At 34.8% G+C, this 19,603-nt stretch overlaps 2 protein-coding genes across 2 annotated transcripts; one reads left to right on the forward strand and one right to left on the reverse strand.

Moving 5' to 3' along the window:
- Positions 1–302: 302 nt before the first annotated feature.
- On the forward strand, positions 303–6,361 carry LOC125071773 (protein ABHD18). The gene is made up of 10 exons (XM_047682137.1): positions 303–531; positions 653–737; positions 970–1,152; positions 2,239–2,351; positions 2,521–2,659; positions 3,220–3,309; positions 3,403–3,931; positions 4,011–4,424; positions 4,922–5,057; positions 5,418–6,361. Exons 1-10 carry the CDS (start codon positions 440–442, stop codon positions 5,479–5,481), a joined length of 1,845 nt encoding a protein of 614 aa, XP_047538093.1. The 5' UTR covers positions 303–439; the 3' UTR covers positions 5,482–6,361.
- Positions 6,362–7,610: 1,249 nt separating this feature from the next.
- On the reverse strand, positions 7,611–18,172 carry LOC125071848 (squamous cell carcinoma antigen recognized by T-cells 3-like). Its single transcript, XM_047682248.1, has 18 exons — positions 17,994–18,172; positions 17,116–17,225; positions 16,540–16,715; positions 15,893–16,064; positions 15,419–15,569; positions 15,261–15,337; positions 15,078–15,183; positions 14,800–15,009; positions 14,547–14,720; positions 13,760–13,871; positions 13,537–13,624; positions 12,360–12,492; positions 11,912–12,203; positions 11,115–11,211; positions 10,909–11,029; positions 10,389–10,621; positions 9,898–10,092; positions 7,611–9,526 (listed from the first exon to the last, which is right to left on the reverse strand). The coding sequence occupies exons 1-18, from the start codon at positions 18,096–18,098 to the stop codon at positions 9,382–9,384; spliced, it is 2,697 nt and encodes an 898-aa protein (XP_047538204.1). The 5' UTR covers positions 18,099–18,172; the 3' UTR covers positions 7,611–9,381.
- Positions 18,173–19,603: the final 1,431 nt, after the last annotated feature.

Below are 19,603 nucleotides of genomic sequence, written 5' to 3' on the forward strand. Positions count from 1 at the left end.
GTTTAGACTTTGCTAGTGTCCTGATAGTATAGAAGTGTAAGTTCAACTATGTTGTTATGTTAAAGTAGATAAACTGAATTTTATTCCATATTTTATCTATATTCCTTTAATTACATAAGAGTGATGCAATAGAAATAAAATACTTAAACTTACTTTTAGCAATTAAAATATACTTCATCTATTATTTATAGCATAAGTTTAACTAATATTAATTATTGTTTTTGTCCTTTAGCAGTTAATAAACGCAAAACAAAACATCGGTAAACAGCTGACTTTAAATCTGGTATTGACACTGACAATTTCATTATCCCAATTCACAATATTGACATGAATGACAATCCTATGATATTTTCTCTAAAATAAATTGACGGATAATGAACGGCGTAAAATCTGTTATAAATTAGAACAATTACTTCTGCAACCGCCCATTAGCCAAAAAATGTCTGCCAGTAAATTAGACGCCGTTTACCGAAGTATACTCTTGACGAAATTTTTTACAAAAGGTTGGGGGAAACCAGAAAATTTAAGAAGGTAAGTGCATTTAGCGTGTCGTAGTCCGTAGTTTTTCTCATTGATTTAGCTTAAACGTATACAAGCAGCTTAAGTTTCTGTATCTATGACAAGCTTACAAATTTCATAACACATGTTTTAGGTTATTTGAATTCAGGAAGATTGTGTCAAATCGTGATGAATGTTTTAAATTAGTTGACAAAGACTATCCAGTAACAATAACCAAGGTAAGACTTAAAGTACACTTTGAAGTTGTATGATGGAACAAAAATACTTAAATAAATTTTATTCCAGGTTTTGACTTCCATTTATGGGTTGAAATTAAGCACAATTTTCTCTGTGATAAAATAAAAATTAAAACTTATGTAACTACTAAAATAACTACATTTTTAAAACAAATTAAAATGAAACAAATGAAAAAAAAAGATATTCTATTTATTTCTAATTCAAATCTTATAGGAACAAAACCTAACAGACTGTCATCTACTGGAAGGATACTTTTTAACGCCTTTGGAGAAGCATTTACCGGGTATTGTACCAGAAATAGCACAGAAAGCCCACTTCCAAATTTTGTTGCCAGTCCACTGGCCTGACCCTCACTGCAAACCTGTTTGCTTACATTTAGCTGGGACAGGTGATCATGTAAGAATAGCAATAACATTGATCTTAAATTCATTAAATTACTCTTCTATATATATATATAAATTGTCATAATGCACTTTACACAGTTTAATATAATGACAATTTTTTTTTTATTTGTAGTTGGGCATTAGTAAATTAAACTATAGAAAATAATTTTACACCATCCACAGAGACTCATACCATATTAATTACTATTGTGTTCCGGTTTAAAGGGTTAGTGTAATTACGAGCACAGGGGATAACATAATATCCTAGAACCTATATTTGTTCGTACTGTAAAGGTGTATGTCTTGTTTGTTCCTCTTAACCATCAAGTTGCTCGTTTCACTTTTAATAACATTTTCAAATAATTCTTATTGACATTTTTATATATAGATTTAAACAATTAATATTTAATAATAAAAGGACATAAAAGCCAGAATTAAGAAAATGTACAATAAAATGTAAATTAAGATAATTTACATTTTATTGTACTTAATCACTTTCAGGATACAATATTTACCAACAAATCCACAATAAAATCAAATAAGATTGACCAGAAAAAGTTTTTTTTTTGAGATATAAAAACATTAAACCTAATTTTTAACTGATACAATAATAATAAAATCAACTACTAATGCACTTATTGTAAACAGAATCACAGTACTGTCATTTCTCTATCATTGCATAGATATGCTTTAAAAAGTTTTTTTTTCTTAAGATTTTCATAGGCAATTTTATTTATCTGAAAAGTATAAATACACATTATACTCTGCTATAAAAAAAGTGTTTTTCATAGAATTATTTCATATTGAAAGTACAAGTGTGAATACAGATATTTTTAGGTTGTTTATATTAAGCAACAAATAGAAATATTTGGCTCACAATTGATATGAGTGATAAATAGCTTATAACACACGTTCCCGTAAATATGTGACTCACATCTATACACATATAATATAGACGCCATTTTTAGGCTTGCCATATTTATTGCAGTAGCTTATTAAAATTTTATTTATAAAGCATTTTTTATCTATTTACTCACAATATATACAACGTTTTGTATTTATTTTAGTTCAGTTTGATGACTATGTAATTGTTTAATAGTTTTTTTGGCGACGGAGAAATCTCATGGTAAAACCATTAATTAAGGAAGCGGGTATCGGTGGAATTATTCTTGAGAATCCTTTTTATGGCCTTCGTAAACCGACTGATCAAATGTGAGTTATTTTTAAATAAATAGTAACATAAAATTAAATAATTAATAATAAAATAAATTATTTTCAAGTGAAAAATTAATCCTTGCCTATAAGATTCCACGTCTGCCTACTTAAAATGAATCATTAAAAAAAATCTAATATGAATATTCTTCCCATATTCTATTTATAGTCGATCTTCTTTACACAATGTTTCGGATATTTTTGTGATGGGCGGCTGCCTGATATTGGAGTCGTTGGTGCTCTTTCACTGGTGCGAACGGAATGGACTCGGTCCTCTCGGTGTTACGGGACTTTCTATGGGTGGTCATGTAAGAATAAAATCATTTATAGCATAATGTATACAACTAGGCATAAACCAAACAGCTTGGTACCTTTTTTTTTCGGTAACAGTTTTGTCTAGGTCTAGTAAAAAAAATTGTTCGAAAATCAAAAATTTTCATCAATTTCGAATACATGTGACAATATATTAGATGACATGCAGATTTTCTCATGCTCTTTTTATTAATCGTTTAAGTAACAGATGAATAATACACTCATGAAAAAGTCGTGCTTTCCCGAATTCGTATTTACGGTTTTCGGTTAAGTTCCATGAGATCCTAGAACTTGGCAATATCGTCTCATAAACAATTGTTCGTGTAGTAGAGAGTAAGATCTGAAATGAAACAATTGAATTCGCTTAATATTCGGTCTCCCTTTAACTTGGATCAAAAATCATAGTTCCAAAATCTATATACATTATACCTATATAATGTATAACGTCTGTGTTCATTTGTTATGCAACTTTTGTTATATTTGTATTATATTATAAATATAATATATTCCTCGATTAATATGATTAACAACATTCCAATAAAATAAACATTTGAAGATGGCGTCATTAGCTGCTACGAACTGGCCGAAACCATTGGTTCTTGTGCCGTGTCTGTCATGGTCAACTGCATCTGCTGTATTCCTTCAGGTTAATATTAAATCTTGTCATATTGCAATTAATTTGATGAATTTAATGATTTGGTCTTTCATTAATAACCAATTTAAATTAATTTTGTTCTAGGGTGTAATGTCTCATTCCATAAACTGGGATCTCTTAGAAGATCAATATCTTTCTGATGGGGCTTACAGAGAAAAACTTTCCAAGATGGTAACAATAGTCGACGAAGCTTTCCTTGCCGGAAAGAAATTCGCTCGAACGTATTCTCAAAATATGGAAAGTAATTCGAAGCCTAGCGTTGATACGAAACCTCAAAATGCCATAATAGATTCGTTGGATTGCAACACGCTCAAAAAGGTTGACATTACTTACAAAGAGGCTGGTGGTGACAAGCACAGTGAAGTAAACGAAGACTGTAACAGTGATATCGTAATAAAACCAAATGTGCCTTTTAACACCAAATGGATGTCAAATAAGGATGAAGAAAAATTAAAGGAAAATTTAAAAGTAATGCTTGAAAATAATAAGATTACTGAAGTACTGTATAATAAATTAACATCAAATAAGAACTTTGAATTAGAACCGCAAGATATAGAAAACATAAATAAATTAACTGATGGAAGAATTAAATTGTTATTACTAAAATATAAAGGTATGTTTTTTTTTTATTTAATATAAATTATGTTGCATAATGTATGCCCTTAATCCAAAGGTCATTTTTGGTTTCACAGATCTAGAAAAGGAAGTTACATCAAAGCAAACAAATGTAACCAACGAAGTCGAGTCCAAAACTGATAATAAAAATAATAGTGACGATCACAAAGATGCTAAGTCAAAGGAACTATTTGAAAATGCTTCAAACAAAATAGTGAAACAAAAAACATCCGACGGTGAAATTAAACCAACTGAGAGTGCTGAATTAACGATTTCAACAAACAAAAAAGATAAAAAACCTTGGACCGTGTCAGATTTTACATCTGATCTTTGGGTCAATTTGCCATTTTTTAAATCAAGCGGGAAAAAGATAGACATAGGAAAAATCCATTGGAGAGATAGAGAGGCGTTACAGTTTATGCGAGGGATCATGGACGAATGCACGCATTTGAGTAATTTCTCGATACCTTTCGACACTTCGTTAATCATCGGTAGGTTTATATGTGTTCAAATTGATTGTTATTGTTGAAATTCTTTCAAATTAAAATTTTAGTCCTACTATAACATTTCAAATGTTTTTGTATATTTTTGATGACACCCTGCTATTTTTGACGGAGAGTGATCGAACTTTGTGTGGATTAAATAGAATTTACTATAAAATTTTCCTTATGTCGATTCAATTCACGGTATGTGAAGACAGAGCTTGCAGCTCTTAACGACCCCAATGTTCACCCCGAGCTCAGTAAACTGTTTATTCCTCCTGAGGTACTGCCCGATGCTAGCACCTAATATATGCACATGCTATTGCGTCGCTGTTGGGGATAGCAATACGCAGGACTGCGTCGTACGTCGTACAGAGGTCCCAAAATAGACCCCTGTGAGACTCCGCAGTATATAATATTTTTTAATTTCAAATCTCATTTAAATTCAACGTCCGGACGATCGGGATCCAGATTGGTGGCACTGTATGTGATGTGTATTACCGCAGCGGTGTGCGCCAAACACGACGCGTACGTGCCGCGCGACGACGTCGGCACGCTCGAGGAGATCTGGCCCGGGGCGGAGGTGCGCTACGTCGACGCGGGACACGTGTCCGCCTACATCTTGCACCAGTCGCTCTTCAGGTCAGCTCTACACCCTACACGACCCAACACTGATCGTCGCCCTGTCCCTATTGCATTTATTTGGGATCGACGCAATGAGTCGCCTACCACACCTGTCACACCCGGAGTGGGTGAAATCTTTTTTATAATGACCCAGTTTCCCCATCAGACAAATGTCTTGCTAAGTGCTCATAGTTTTGAAGGAGGCGCTTAACATGAGTGAAACCCACAAACAGGTGGAAGCAGTTTTCATTGTAACACCAGATATTCGAATAGTGTAGCTCTTTTTATAAAGCGCCGGAAATCTGATGTCGTTGTGTTGCTTTTTATTTAACAGATCTAGAAGATTGGTGTTTATATTTTATCGTTATTCATTTCCAGATCTTGCATCATGGAAGCCTTTGAGAGGTCTAAGAAGAAATGGAATGATGGAAAACATCTTTAACGAATACGTATATGAAACAATTAGGTACAATTTAAACTGAGTGTAAGACTTTAGAAATCTGCCTTCAAAGAAGTTGTGTCGCGTCGTCGTCATATACGTAGTGACTCATTCTTTTTAAAATGTTAACCGAAACTTAAAACGGTCGTTATTATACAATTTAATTCTTCCGACATATATTTATCTCGGAAGGCGTTATCAACTTTGCCAAGTGCTGTGAGAATAGATACTTTTTGAGTATCTATCGAAAATTTACTGCAATAATATAATTACATTAAAATTTAGATAATAATAAATCTTTTAAAGATATAAATATCATAGTAGTCGCGAATATTCTTTTGAATATCGTCTACAAATTAGTTCACTATTTGCAAATCAGTAACATTATAATTAAAAAAAAACCATTTAAATTATCAATTATTAAAATCGATTTTTCGATTATACATAGAGTTAAGAGTGTTTTATTATATATATATAAAAATATAGTGTGTGTTAAATCGTCGAGTCGTGTTGTTTGTTAAGTCGTTTTAGTTTCAGTTTATTATTAAATTGTTTGAACGTTTTAGTGTAGCTGGTGTTGATTATTTTAGCAAGATAGTTTCCTAGTCTTAATGTTATTATTAAAAAAACAATGCCATAATGCTTTTTTAGATAGAGCACAAAACTGAATATGAAACAATGAGTCAAAACTGATAAATCTTTAATTTCCAATCCGAGGTACAAAGATTGCGTTTACTTTGAGCGTGTTCAGTTTAGATGGTAATTTTGTTGTGAAATGCTTACAGATATTTATTGTTAACTATTTGCAAATTGTGTATAAGATATCTCTATTGAGATAAAAATGTTAAATGTATTTTTATAAATAAATATATTTTTCAATTTATAATACTAGTTTTAATTATTATTTTTTAATATCAGCAATATTTACCATGCATTATTTGTAGCCTTCTGTTCAATGTTAAAAAGTAGTATACAGTAGGCTCTGAAATACGATTCGTAGCCAATTCTACTACCCGTAAGCAAAACGAATCGTTTGAGTATAGTAACTGATTATAATTTCATCAAAAAAAATAACATTTCAACACGTCCTCACACCTAAAGGGGCCTCTCAAATACCTTTTACAAGTTATTGAAGATTAATTGTACGTGTTAGCCTGAATAGTATTTATCCAGAGCAGTAGTCGTCTGGCAACACGGAAAATTCAGTAGAAAACAATTTTTGGCCATTAGACGATCCTAGACTCAAAAGAACTGGAGTCCATAGGGGACTATGCTCGTCAGAGGGCCAGAGCGGCAAAGTTGAATGAGGCATTTAAGAAAAAAAGTATTTTTACGAGCTTTTTATTTAATTTACATTCGTGTATAAATGTTAATTTATTATATATGTTACTGTAAAAGCTCGAAGTACGGTAAATCTTAAGATTTTCCAGTAAAACCTAAGATTTACCTAAAAAATGGGCCTCTATAAAAAATAAAATTAGCTGTTACATAAACTGAATATTGTGTTTGTCGGATTAGCCGTTTACACGAGTTTTCTTAAAGGTACTGGGACCCCGATATTTATCAGTTACTTAAACAAGAATACTGTAGTAAAGTGTGTCTCTTATTAATAGAAAATCTATTGAAAAAATCCTAAATACACAATGGTATTTGAAATAAGCGCCCTTTAACATGCTGCCAAATCGTGAAAGTACCTAAAGCTCATTCCCTAAATAAGCGTTTTCATAGAAGCAAAACCTGAATTCGCTGACACTATCGACGTATCACTACATAGTATAAAACAAAGTCGCTTCCCGCTGTTTTTCTGTCCGTCCCAATGTATGCTTAGATCTTTAACACTACGCAACGGATTTTGATGATTTTTTGTAATAGATAAAGTGATTCAAGTGGAAGGTTTATATGTTAATACATGTATAAAATAGGAGAGAAACACTGATAATTTTAGAAGTTTCTAATGTAGTGTAGCAACTAGCAAATAAATATATTTTTTTCCGCTTTGATTGCATCGGCTGCCCTACGAGTTAGATCAAAATAATGTACTACAGTACTGTACACCGTAAAAAGGTCTATCAAAATTGCACCCGCGCGAAGCCGGCGCGGGTCGCTAGTTAGGTAATAAGTAAAACAGAGTGTTAAAACAGTTTATACTTAAGTTTTATTCATCAAAGTAACGCGTTGCAGGTTAGAATTTGAATAAAAGTAAAAAAGTTTGCCTTCACAGAGCGTTGACATACACGTATAACTGATACAAAATAACATATATTTTTTTCAACAAAACTTATAAAACATCGTCAAAACCAAGATAACAAATCGGTTTCACTTTTGGAAAAAAAAATCTCTGTTACATATTTAGGAAGTTTGTTGTAACATGCCTCGCTAGTTATACAATTGGGCGGTATTTTTAAGAGATAACAATTGAAAAAAAACATTCCATGTAATAAACGTAGACACCAAAGCAGATTAAAAAATCGGTCATAATTATAGTCACTGTGAAATGGTTCAAGTGGAAATCTGAAGACAGCACAATATTTACAACATGTACGTGTTCTATATAAAAGAGTACATAGACGTATATAGGTTTAGTTGCCTTTTGGCCTCCTATGTATACACTAATGTACACTCGATAATCTTATGACGTGTATTATGCCTATCAACCGTACTAATAAACTTTGTACAGTGAGTTACACATAGATTTATCTCCTTCCGTCATCAGTCATTTGACATACGTAAGAAAGAGACAAATCATTATGTAACTAATGCAAGTATAAAACCAGTTTATTAGGGTAGTTTTTATTAGAGAAGATATCGATTTTGTCAGTTATAAGTACGTCTAAAAGAAAATATGGAATAGGACTTGCTCGCTTGTCGCTGACCTAATAACGTCTCTAACGAGTGTTGTGCATTTGATATGAAGAACAGATCTTAGAATCTTTGCACTTATTTAAACTTATTTTCGGCTGCTTTCTTGCAATCAAGGTTTTGCATTCAAATACAATAACAATTTTAATTTTGTTCAAAGTTAATCTATAACAGTCACAAATACACAAAAAGAAATTAATATTTTACAACTTTTCCGACACAACTGTGAAGAGAACAAGTTACACATAATTAACGAACATATTCAAAAATACGTTTTAATGAACACATATATTTAATACTAAAAGTATATTTTCCACTGGATGTCGATATTTCCTCATTATTAGTATGCCATGACCTCCACTCGTAATTTGCGAGTAATATCTGCTAACAAGCGTCACATAGTACAAAATATAAAGCACCCGAAAATAAGTCAAAGGGTCAAATTTACTAATCAGCCGTTGTATGCCTGTACTGAAAATATATACATATTGGACCTTCATGGTCGTTGAAAGACTTGGTTAAGTATGCAATGTTAGCAATACTGGAATCTATTCTGAAATATTGTTTTCACATCCCTATAAAATAATAATAATAAATAAAAAAACACTATTTACTGATTAAAAAATTAATTGACTTTTACCTTCTTTAAATTGCTAATGATAATCTTATATTTTTAAACGTGAACATACAAAATTATCGTACGTATTTTTTGTATATTTTAATTTAAATTCGTTTCATTTCGTGCAAAGAAAATGGCGATCATCGACCACACACGATACAAGTAAATACTTATGAATTTTAAGTCAATGTCGTAATTAATGAGCTTATTATATGCAAAGAGCATAAACACTGCATACATCAACAAATCTCCACGATTCAAATTACCTTGTTTTTTTTAAATTTAATGTTATGTTTCGACTATAACCATGTTAATTAATAGGCAAAGGTTCACTGAATAGTGAAATTTAACCCTAAGATTGGTCTTTATTAAATACTTAACCGCCTATCATCATCGTGAGTGAAAAATCTTAGGTATAATTGCACTTATTTCTTAAGGAGCATGTTTTTAAAGTCGTTGTTGCTGAGCGGCCGCTTCGTGTCCCCGTTACTTTGGTTTCCGCTAGTGGACTTGCTCGTCGATGGGGTTTGTAAAACCCTTGGTATAAAACTGCTCAGCTGCGTTCGTCGCCTGAAAAAAACAAGTTTAGTACGTATTAAAACACATTTTTAAAAATAGCTTAGTTAAAGTGTAAAAAGGGCTTAAATTGCTTATCTCATAACTGTTTAGATTAGTCAAAAGCAGATCTTTCAAGCGTCCACTAATAAACTAGACAAAAAGTTTTGGTTTTCTTACAAGAGTTTAAATACTGACTTTGTGTATTCATATTGTGTAATATTAATGTAATTTTAGAACTGTGTGAGAGCAAAGAGGAAAATAACTCTGAGAGTTTTTACGCAACGCTTACCTTAACTCCTGTGCGTACAGAAGTTTACGGTTCCTTATGTAAACAATAGAAAAAAAATATTGACAACTAAATCAAGGAATTTTAAAACACTTACATTCCTCCTCCTGTATCCCTTTTAGGTAGTCCCAGAATGGCACTCGTGGAAGGTTCTTGTCTCGGCGGCGGAGCGCTTACCGACACTTCTATATTCCTATCTGCTACGAGAAGACCGTTGGTCTTTTTTATAGCTTCGGTTGCCGAATTTTCATCCTCATAATCTACATACGCTAGACCTTTCGGCTTGCCGTCTCTGTGAACGGACCATAATTTTGTATATTAAGACAAGTAACTAAAATGAAATGGTAATATTGGTGTTTTTTTTTTTATTTTTAGCCGACTGGCAATACTTTGATGTAGTGTCAATGTGCTACCAACCTTGGAAACTAAGACGTTATGTTCTTTGTTCACGAAGATAATATTATGAATAGTGTAGCTCTTTGGCGTTAGAATATATGATGGTACCTATTCAGATGGGTGTTGAAGTAATTGATGTAGTGCAGGTTTTAGTCCTACCAAGTAATATTATTACATAAATGGTTTACTCACTTAAAGGTGACAATCCTAACATCCTTTAACTTGCCGAACTTATCGAATATTTCTGTTAAGGCTTCCTTATTGCAATGCGAGTAAGGCAGGTTCCGTACGAACAGCTTGTTATTCTCGGCGGTCATCGCGTATTTGAATGTGGGCTTCGACTTCTTCGACGAGTACCGAGATAGGAACATTGGTCTTCCGTCCAGCGGAGTTCTGTCTTCCTTCAGCGCTTTCTCGACTGACTCCTATAAAAGAATGAATAAATAATTAAAAAGCACTAAATTAAAATAAAAGTTATTCAACTAGGCTTTAACAAACACTTTTGAATCGTTATTATAAAGAACTATATTAAACGTAAACAGTTTCGGAAATATATATTCTAAAAAGTACAACCGCGATGAAACTCAGTTGTTACTCGTTTTCAATCAATCACAAATATAAATAACCGCGCTTAAGCATTAAAAGGAATGGAAAGGAAACATTTTTTTTCACATTTTCAAACATTTTTTATTATCATGAAACAATTGCTTACCGGCGATTTGTATTGACAGTAACATATAGATCCACCAAACGCTTTGACGCCGGCTTTCACTCTTAATGAAACAATATCCCCAAATTCCGACAATTTCTTCCTCAAATTCTGTTCATTTACTCTGTAAAAACGGAAAAAAACGGATATTAGAAAAACGACAATTCAACGCTCCAAATAAAAGTAAGTGTTAATAAAAATATATTCACTTGAAGTCAAGGTTGCTGACGAACAAAGTGCTGGCCTCTCTTCCAGCGCCAGTAGTTTCTGTAGACGAGTCTCTTCGTTGCCGCTTTTTATCTGCCGCTAAAATAAACATGCGACTATATAACTAGCTTATGGTATCTTCAAACGTTAAAGGGTACCTTAGCTACCCGTACTGGCCTTCTAGGTATAGAATAAGGACAACGTCAACGTATATCGTACTACATCTTTTCCGACATTTTCAACAATCATCGTCGAAAACTTCAGAAAATTTACATAATCCCAATGAATTATAATTACATCTAAATCTTCTTTGTCACTTTTTATGAAAATTATTTTCGTAGTGTTTTTAATTTATCGTGTTCAGATAGACAACCGACGGCGTTTCTCTGTCTTCCTCCATATAATATATATCTTCTAATCTAATTCTAATCTCATAGTCTAATGGGCTGATAAACTGCGTTCGGAAAGAGAATCAGAGATCAGGCACAGAATGAACAGTCTTACTTAATTTCTGAAAAACGTGTGTACTACTACCGACCTCCTAACTTCAAGTCTGATTATTAAATAGACCTGTTTTTTTTATTTATTAGAATTATTAATTATAAGAATAATAGCAATACCCCAAATTAATTAAGGTATTACTAATAATTCTATTTACCCCTACTTTAAGCTTATCACTTGTGTTAGGAGTGGGTACGATAATAGCCCAAGGGGTCAGGATCGATCCTGCGACCAAACCATTGGGCTATTGACGATTAAATCTGTGATTAAATAAAGTTTGCAATTAAGTCAATATTACCTTCTGTGTCATCGTCATGTGACCGTTTAACCCCTCCCCCCGTATCACCCTCCTTGTCCCCTTCTGTATCTACTTCCATATCAGTTTCTTTCTTTCTCTTCACCTCACTGGCTTCGGAACTGGACTGGACCGAGCTGTCAGACTTTCTCTTTCCTTTGCTCGGTTTTTCGTCCTTTTTCTTTTTGTTGTCGACTTTTGATTTCTTGTTCGCACCTTGTTTACCTTTCTGTTTCTGACCCATCATTTTTTCCTTCATCGCCTGGTAACTCTCACGCCACTCTTCAAGTTTTTCCTACCAACAGAGGCAAAATGTTAACCTGCCCAAATCATAATATAATGGATAAATCTGCGTCAGTGAGCGGAAAAAATATTACTCGATATCAAGTTATTAATTGCCAATCGACACATACGTCAATCGCTTGATTTATTTGACAACTTAGGCGAGTACCTCGCACAGCTGCGCGCACTCGACGCTGGTGGCCAGCTTGCCGTGGTCGCGCTCGTAGTCGGTCCACAGGCGCGCCACGGCGGGCGGGTAGTCGCTCACGCTGCGCAGCGCGCGCCGGTGCAGCTCGCGCAGCCTGCGGGCCACACCCGAACAGATTAGGCTATCTATATAAAGACGCACACGGGACGAAACAACGCTGAATCGAAGCCTTGGTTGATCTTCAATAATCAATTATATTTTAATGGATTTACGAAAAAATGGTGTTAAAATGCGCCGAAGTAGTTATCGGAACTTTGGAGGTAAAATTAAAGTAGATATAAGTAGTAAAGCCGAATAGTATTGTATCATATCTAAAGATATATTAATCGAGGCCTGCCTGTAGTGCTTAGTATAGCAGAGCTATAAGCAAAACACATGAAATGTGTGAAACTATGGATTGATTATCGCTGCTCCTCAATTGAAATAAAGGGTATAGAGTAAGAAGATGTATGGAATATAGACGACGACGATGACGAGATGACGATGTATGAAATTTAGGCTGCAGCTGGAGAATTAAATTGGATGGGACGTGTCCCATTAACCGATAGGAAAAAAGTTATCCTCACCCAGAAGGCTGAAACTATTCTGTTAATCAAATTTATAAATCGCTACAAATAAACGCATAACAGTTCATTTCAATTAATACTCTATAATTGCCAAAATAGTAATTTATGTGATTGTTTTTTTCATACAATTGATAAAACATAAGATTACCCTTACCTCCACAGTCCATTTTGAAAAAGTGTTGTAAGAAGTGGTTTATATTTTTTATAGTTCGTACCATCAGTCCTCTTGTTCACCTGCCTTGCTAAAGGCTTACATCGACTACTTGCAGCACTTCGTACCATGTGCGTGCGAGGCATACTCGTCATCACTCGCCACGTGTATGAACTTTGAGCCATCCATCTCAACTCAGTTCTTGGCACAGCGATGGATGTTGGATTTCAGTTCTGCATATCTCTCTCGAATGTATAAAGCCAGAAGCGTGGTCATCTTTTTTTGGTTCATGAATACGTATGCCCATCATGGAATTTATTTCGTTCCACGCATCTTGTCTTAACGTTTTGTTTAGTAGTGTTATGATTAACTATACATCTACTACATTTTTTCTCGAAAAGGAAAAGAAAATGTAACTAACCTGCGCTCGGAAGCTGGTGGGTCGCGCGTCATTTCGAGATGAATTAAAGCTTCCCAGTACTTGGATAGAGTTTTATTTTCGCCGTATTCTAAAGTAGAAATTATTAATTTATAAAATTCATAAACAAAACTTTATTTACAACATAACTTCGGATAACTTGTTGAAAAAACAAATTAAGAAGTAATTTATACTAACATAAAATAAAATTATTTCAATTACTTACTGAATATTTCTTCAAAAATTTCTCGCCCTTGTACTGGATCCTTTATTCTTTTGTATTCAAGTCGCGCCCAGAATAAAGGCACTTCGCAATCATTCGCTTCCTCACCCCAAGCCTATACAAAAGAATACAATAAACATCGATTCGTAATTGTTGATATATTTAATAAGTAGAAGCGGCCAGCGAAGGCCGCTACTTTTCATTCTTTATGCAAATGACTATCGTTTCATTCATTGTCCATTACGACTTTAAGTCAAAACAATAAACTTGGTGTGTTTTGTTAAAACGCAATGTATAATAGCGAAAAAGTTATTATCGCGCCCACTTACATTTCGCAGTAGAAAGGATTTTAACATTCCTCGGTTAAATATAGCAAATAGTGCTGTAAATTTTATTGACAAATGTACATTGATGTTTTGTGATCTAAAAGGTTATATAGAAAAAATGAACGTTACTTAACTATTATTATCTACAATTTCGTGGACATTTTCCTACATTTCTTTATTATTCTTTTTTGAATTCGAATACTCCGCCAGAAAAGAACGACGAACAGTCGGTGCTTTGTGCAAGCAGTCACCCACTCATTACATATTCTACCGCGAGACGGCAATATATTGATATATTCAGGTTGGAAGGGAAAGTGAGCCAGTGTAACTACAGGCACCGAGGACATCATATCTTAATTACCAAGGTTGAGGGCGTATGCCTATTTCCCCCTCTTCCTTTTTTATGATGCAGGGACGTGGGCTTATTTTATTAAATATATATATATTGGTTCCTTATCGCTCACCTCGGCCAGCGAGTCCCATGCGAGTCGGCACGAGCGGCGCAGGCGCTCCACGAGCGCGGCGTCGTCGAAGTCGGTGCAGCGCCGCGTGTACTCCAGGTAAGCCAGCCACAGCGACTCCGCCTGCTTGTATGACTCCATGCCCTTCGACAGCGCCGACTCGAAGATCGACTTCACCTGCGACAAGACTCGGGTCACCAATACGGTTTTCGAGATGACCATGTACGGTTCCGGCCGGTCCGGCCCGCGCACCGACCTCGTCGAAGTCCTTCTCGTCGCGCTCGGCCTGCTGCATGCGCAGCACCCAGAACAGCGCGCGGCGCGGGCAGCGGCGAGCGCAGAGCGCCAGCACGCGCTGCACGCCGGCGCGCGACGACGTGCGCTGCGCCAGCCGCGCCAGCGCCGCCAGCAGCGCGCCCGCCGCGCCGCCCGCGCCGCACTCCGACGTGGCGCGGTCGTACACCACCTGCCACAATGTTATTTTGTATAATTCATATTGTATAAAATTGTAATTTTCGTGGGACTCGTCCGTACCTTCAGTATACCGTTGCTGTCACATTCGGCATATTTATCTTCTTTGGATAATTCCTTTATTGCATCTATGTACTCCAGATACACTTTACATTTTTCTTCTGGATCTCTAAAAAATTAAATCAACAAATTAATATTCGTAGCATAAGAAATAAATAAACACAATATAAACACGAAATTCCTCACTCTAGGGTTAATAATTTGTCCTCAAAAGGTGTTATTTTCTGTAAATACTCCACAGCCGCGTCGTGTTGTTTTTTGACCTGCGCAAAAATTTAATGCAAAGATAATTAAATTGCCTTCAAGAAACTAGCCAAGTCACAAAACACAGACGTAAGACGTGCCTTGTCGACGTAGTCCTGGTCGTGCACCGCCAGCGCCAGCTCCTGCAGCGGCGGCCAGGCCTCGTCCCCGCGCAGCAGCGGGCGCGACACGGCCTCCTCCAGGCACCACAGCACGCGCAGGCGCTGCTCCTTGTAGTCGGGGTCGGCTTCGCTGTTCGGACCGCACAACTTTTTAACCACTCCCTGGGCCAATACGATGACACGAAAAGTCGATGATGTTACAGAACTCCTAGATATCTTTGAGTTTACGATTTATTGACTTTTAAAATTTTATATTTATACATTAAATATTAAAAAAGAAGAAATCAGACACAGTAGTATCTGGAAATAGAAATTAGTTAGTACTAATAGACGGTGTAATTTGTGGTTTGAAGAATAACAATAAATAGATGTAAAGCTTATACGAATTTTGGACGTTTTTCATTGAATAGCAGTTTGCTTGTCTACTTTGATGTAACAATGCCAATAGAAAACCTCATAGTTTCGAGTTTCGCCTTTTCCAGTTCGTGCTTAGCGTCCCAGAAGATCTTTCCAGAGAGGGGGTCAGCGCCGGCGCGCCGCAACACCTCGTCCAGCTGCTCGCGCGCAGACACCGCCTCGCCAGCGCTCAGCGACCACGAGCACCACTCACTTAGGATCGGGATGGCTGAGGAGCATTGTCTAGTATAAAATCCCATTTATTTCATATTAATAGCTTCTGACCGAACCTTTGACTATTTTCAAACTACGTCAATATTGGCCGAAGCTGAAGATTTTTAGTTAACGGCCAAATAAAACGAACTATTATGTTTGCACAGCACACAACATTAGAACACAATGAAACAGGTAATATGCAGGGACCCAATTTCACACTGAATGACGTGCCAATATGAGTAGTAAAGAAATAAAAAACTAGTTTGTGCGCTCACTTGGTTATCTGACCGGACATTACATATGAATTATTATGAATTGTATGCAATTATTTTTGTTACTATTAAGTATATTAGAAAATAACATACACTTGTTAACCCTATGAGACATAGACCACAAAATGGGTGATGAAACCAAAATTAACATAAACTAATTACATAATATAAATAATAAAGTTTGTATATAAAAAATATAACTAACTTAAAACTTACAGTAACAGTCTAGTGTGGCTTCTTGAAAGAGTTTAGCAATGTGTTCCCGAGACTGAGGTGAATGTGCCAGAGTCTCCTCTGTCTGCAGCCTTAGGAGCCAGTGCTCTGCGCGTAATAATGATAACTGTTGTAGTCGATCGAAGGCTGCACGCCATCGATCCAGCTCTGAGAGACTCCTATAATCGATATTACATTATAATCACTTACTATTACATAATTTTAATCTTTAAATATAATATACTATAATAAACTGATATATGCCTTAATTTCTCAGTTTGGTGCCAGAGCTGCAATACTAATGCAATATAGTAAGAACAATAATTATTGTATATATAAATCATATAATCAGTAATATCAAACATTGGCGCAGGAGTCTGTGGTAATAAATTTATAATAAGAAAAAACATTAGTGTTTTTAAAATTTAAATTATACTGTATAAAATCCTGAACAACTTTATTACATTAAATATTGGAAACATAGGTTTGAATTAAAAATTCCCAATGCACTCATTTCCCTATACACTTAAAGTAAGTATATAATAAGCAACTATTATTTACAAGTAAGAAAACACATACCAGAGAGCCTGAATCAATTCAATGTGATCATTGTAATTATATGGATCTTCTGCTATTCGTTGCTCTAAATCAGTCACTTTTTTCTCCATTGCTTCTTCATCGTCATCATCCTGTAACAGTTTCAAAGTCACAAATTAAACAAATATTATGTAGGAATGGACTATAAATATGAAAGAAAAAACGATTGCATTAGCGTCACTTGTGCAGTATACTTAATATATGTCTAACTGTTCCACCTCAACTACATTAGCTTTACATTTTCCCATAAATTCCATCATCCTACTTCAAAATAAATATAAATTAACTCAATGTCAAATTTCATTACAGTGGTCAATGGTTTAGTCTAGTAGACAGAAGTACTTTCACATTTTTATTAGGCTATACTAATATAATAATTGCAGCAACAAATGTGTGATGTATTCCTGGCTAGAAACACGAGGATCAATTACTTAAGCTTTGTATAATGTGACAACAATAAAAAAGAAAAAATTATAATATATCTGCAATAACCTACAGTTTTTTGGATAAGCATCAGACAGTTTTTATTTAAAAACCTACATGATATTTTATTTAGGTCAATCATCATTTTAAGTATTATTTTATGTTTATGAATTTTTAATATTCAATTATAATAAAATATTAACATTGCTATTTGCCACCGTTATGTGATTCGAGTCCTGCAAACGGGAACAAGACTTCTTATTAGACTACAAATGCACAAGATATTTAATTTCAAATCTACTACGAACTGCCAGTATGCAAGACATCAACACTAAAATTTATTTTTAAAAAAATAAGGTAGCTCAATTTTTTTGGGCAAACGGGCAAATGTGAAACAGTAACCTTACTTAATCGAATTGAAATCTAAAAATGCTTACGTCTGAATCATCCGAGTCCTGGTCAGCGTCGTCTTCTTCAACAACGACTTCGATTTCGTTTTCTTCTTCAGATCCATTTCTAACTTCATCTTCAACTATAGCCATATTCTTGGATCAAATGGTCTATAAATAAGAAAATTGGACTGTTTGATAACATACAATATAAACGCTATGGCGGTCCTAATCTGCCAAAATCAATTATTGACATTTGACACTCAAACATTATTGCTAGTTAAAAAAATCTTTAACCAGCCTATTTAAATATTATTTTTATGGGTGTTGCTACAATAGCAGAACACACTATTACACTTTTTATTAAAGTATTCAAGAAACGTATATATCGGTCATCTGAACTATTAGTACAATAGATGAGAATTATAATTTTACCTAAGAATTATAGAATAAAAACTGTACAGAATCAGCAGTTATGGAATAAGTGACCCCAAACATGATCGTTTCTATTGAATAAACCTATTAAAGTTATATAGACTTTTAAAGTAGTTTAATTGATCGATCGAGGTGTAGTTAAATAACTACAACACAAATCCTACACACTTAATTACTACTACATGTCTTCTATATTCAGTTAAATTGCTGAACATCATAATGTGTGCTCAAAAAATAAATAATATTCACAATATATTGGTTTCCGCAAAGCATGTTGCACCTACTTAAGTAAAGGTTAGACTCAGAACTATTTTTACCTAGGTAGTCGTAGGTGCAGGATACCAGCAGGTGCAATTTTGGGAAGAGTTCAATCGCCGAATCCAATTCGACTGGGCAGCATTTGGGAAGCCGCGTAATAACTTCTCGCCCCAAATACCGTAGTATATCAAATGGACATTCTTCGTAAACCTGGAGAAATTCGACTAGTTTATTCCGATTTTATTTTGATCTAACTTTTCTTTTTTTTTTTATGTCATAAGGTGGCAAACGAGCAGGAGGCTCACCTGATGGAAAGTGACTACCACCGCCCATGGACATCTGCAACACCGGGGGGCTTGCAGGTGCGTTGCCGGCCAAGCCGGCCAACTTCGACTATTTCTTACAAATACAAACCTTAGCTTTAGCTGAGGGCTAATTCTACATTTGTATCGGTCGGAAAACGATACTATAGACAGGCCGTTGACAAGGTGAACTGACAATCTTGTAATGATCGCAGGAAGCGTTTGGATGCGGATGGTGTAAGACCGGTCGTTGTGAAGATCCTTGTGGGAGGCCTTTTTCCAGCAGTGGATGTCATTCGACTAAGATGATAATTTTTCTTAATTCAATGAAGCAATTGAGTAGTGATAATCGTATCAAAATAGATTAAAAACAGGATAAAAATATTCTATTGCGCTTTATCATTTTTTCCATCGTATCTGGGTAGTAAATTTAAAATCATTTTGATATCATAATAAGGGTATGGGTACAGAAATAAAACTTGAATAATTTGTCTACAATTTATTTGTTTTTATAAAAAAATATGATTACATATGGTTTTTTTTAATTATTTGGTTTTTTAACACGGAAAGGTCAAATTTCGTTGACATTCGTCGACAGTCCTATACTTCGCATCACGACTTTGGCACTAACATCTATGACGATATTCTAGCCGATTTACTAAC

Source organism: Vanessa atalanta, chromosome 20 (assembly GCF_905147765.1).
Source record: "Vanessa atalanta chromosome 20, ilVanAtal1.2, whole genome shotgun sequence".
In the NCBI taxonomy this organism is placed as follows: domain Eukaryota; kingdom Metazoa; phylum Arthropoda; class Insecta; order Lepidoptera; family Nymphalidae; genus Vanessa; species Vanessa atalanta.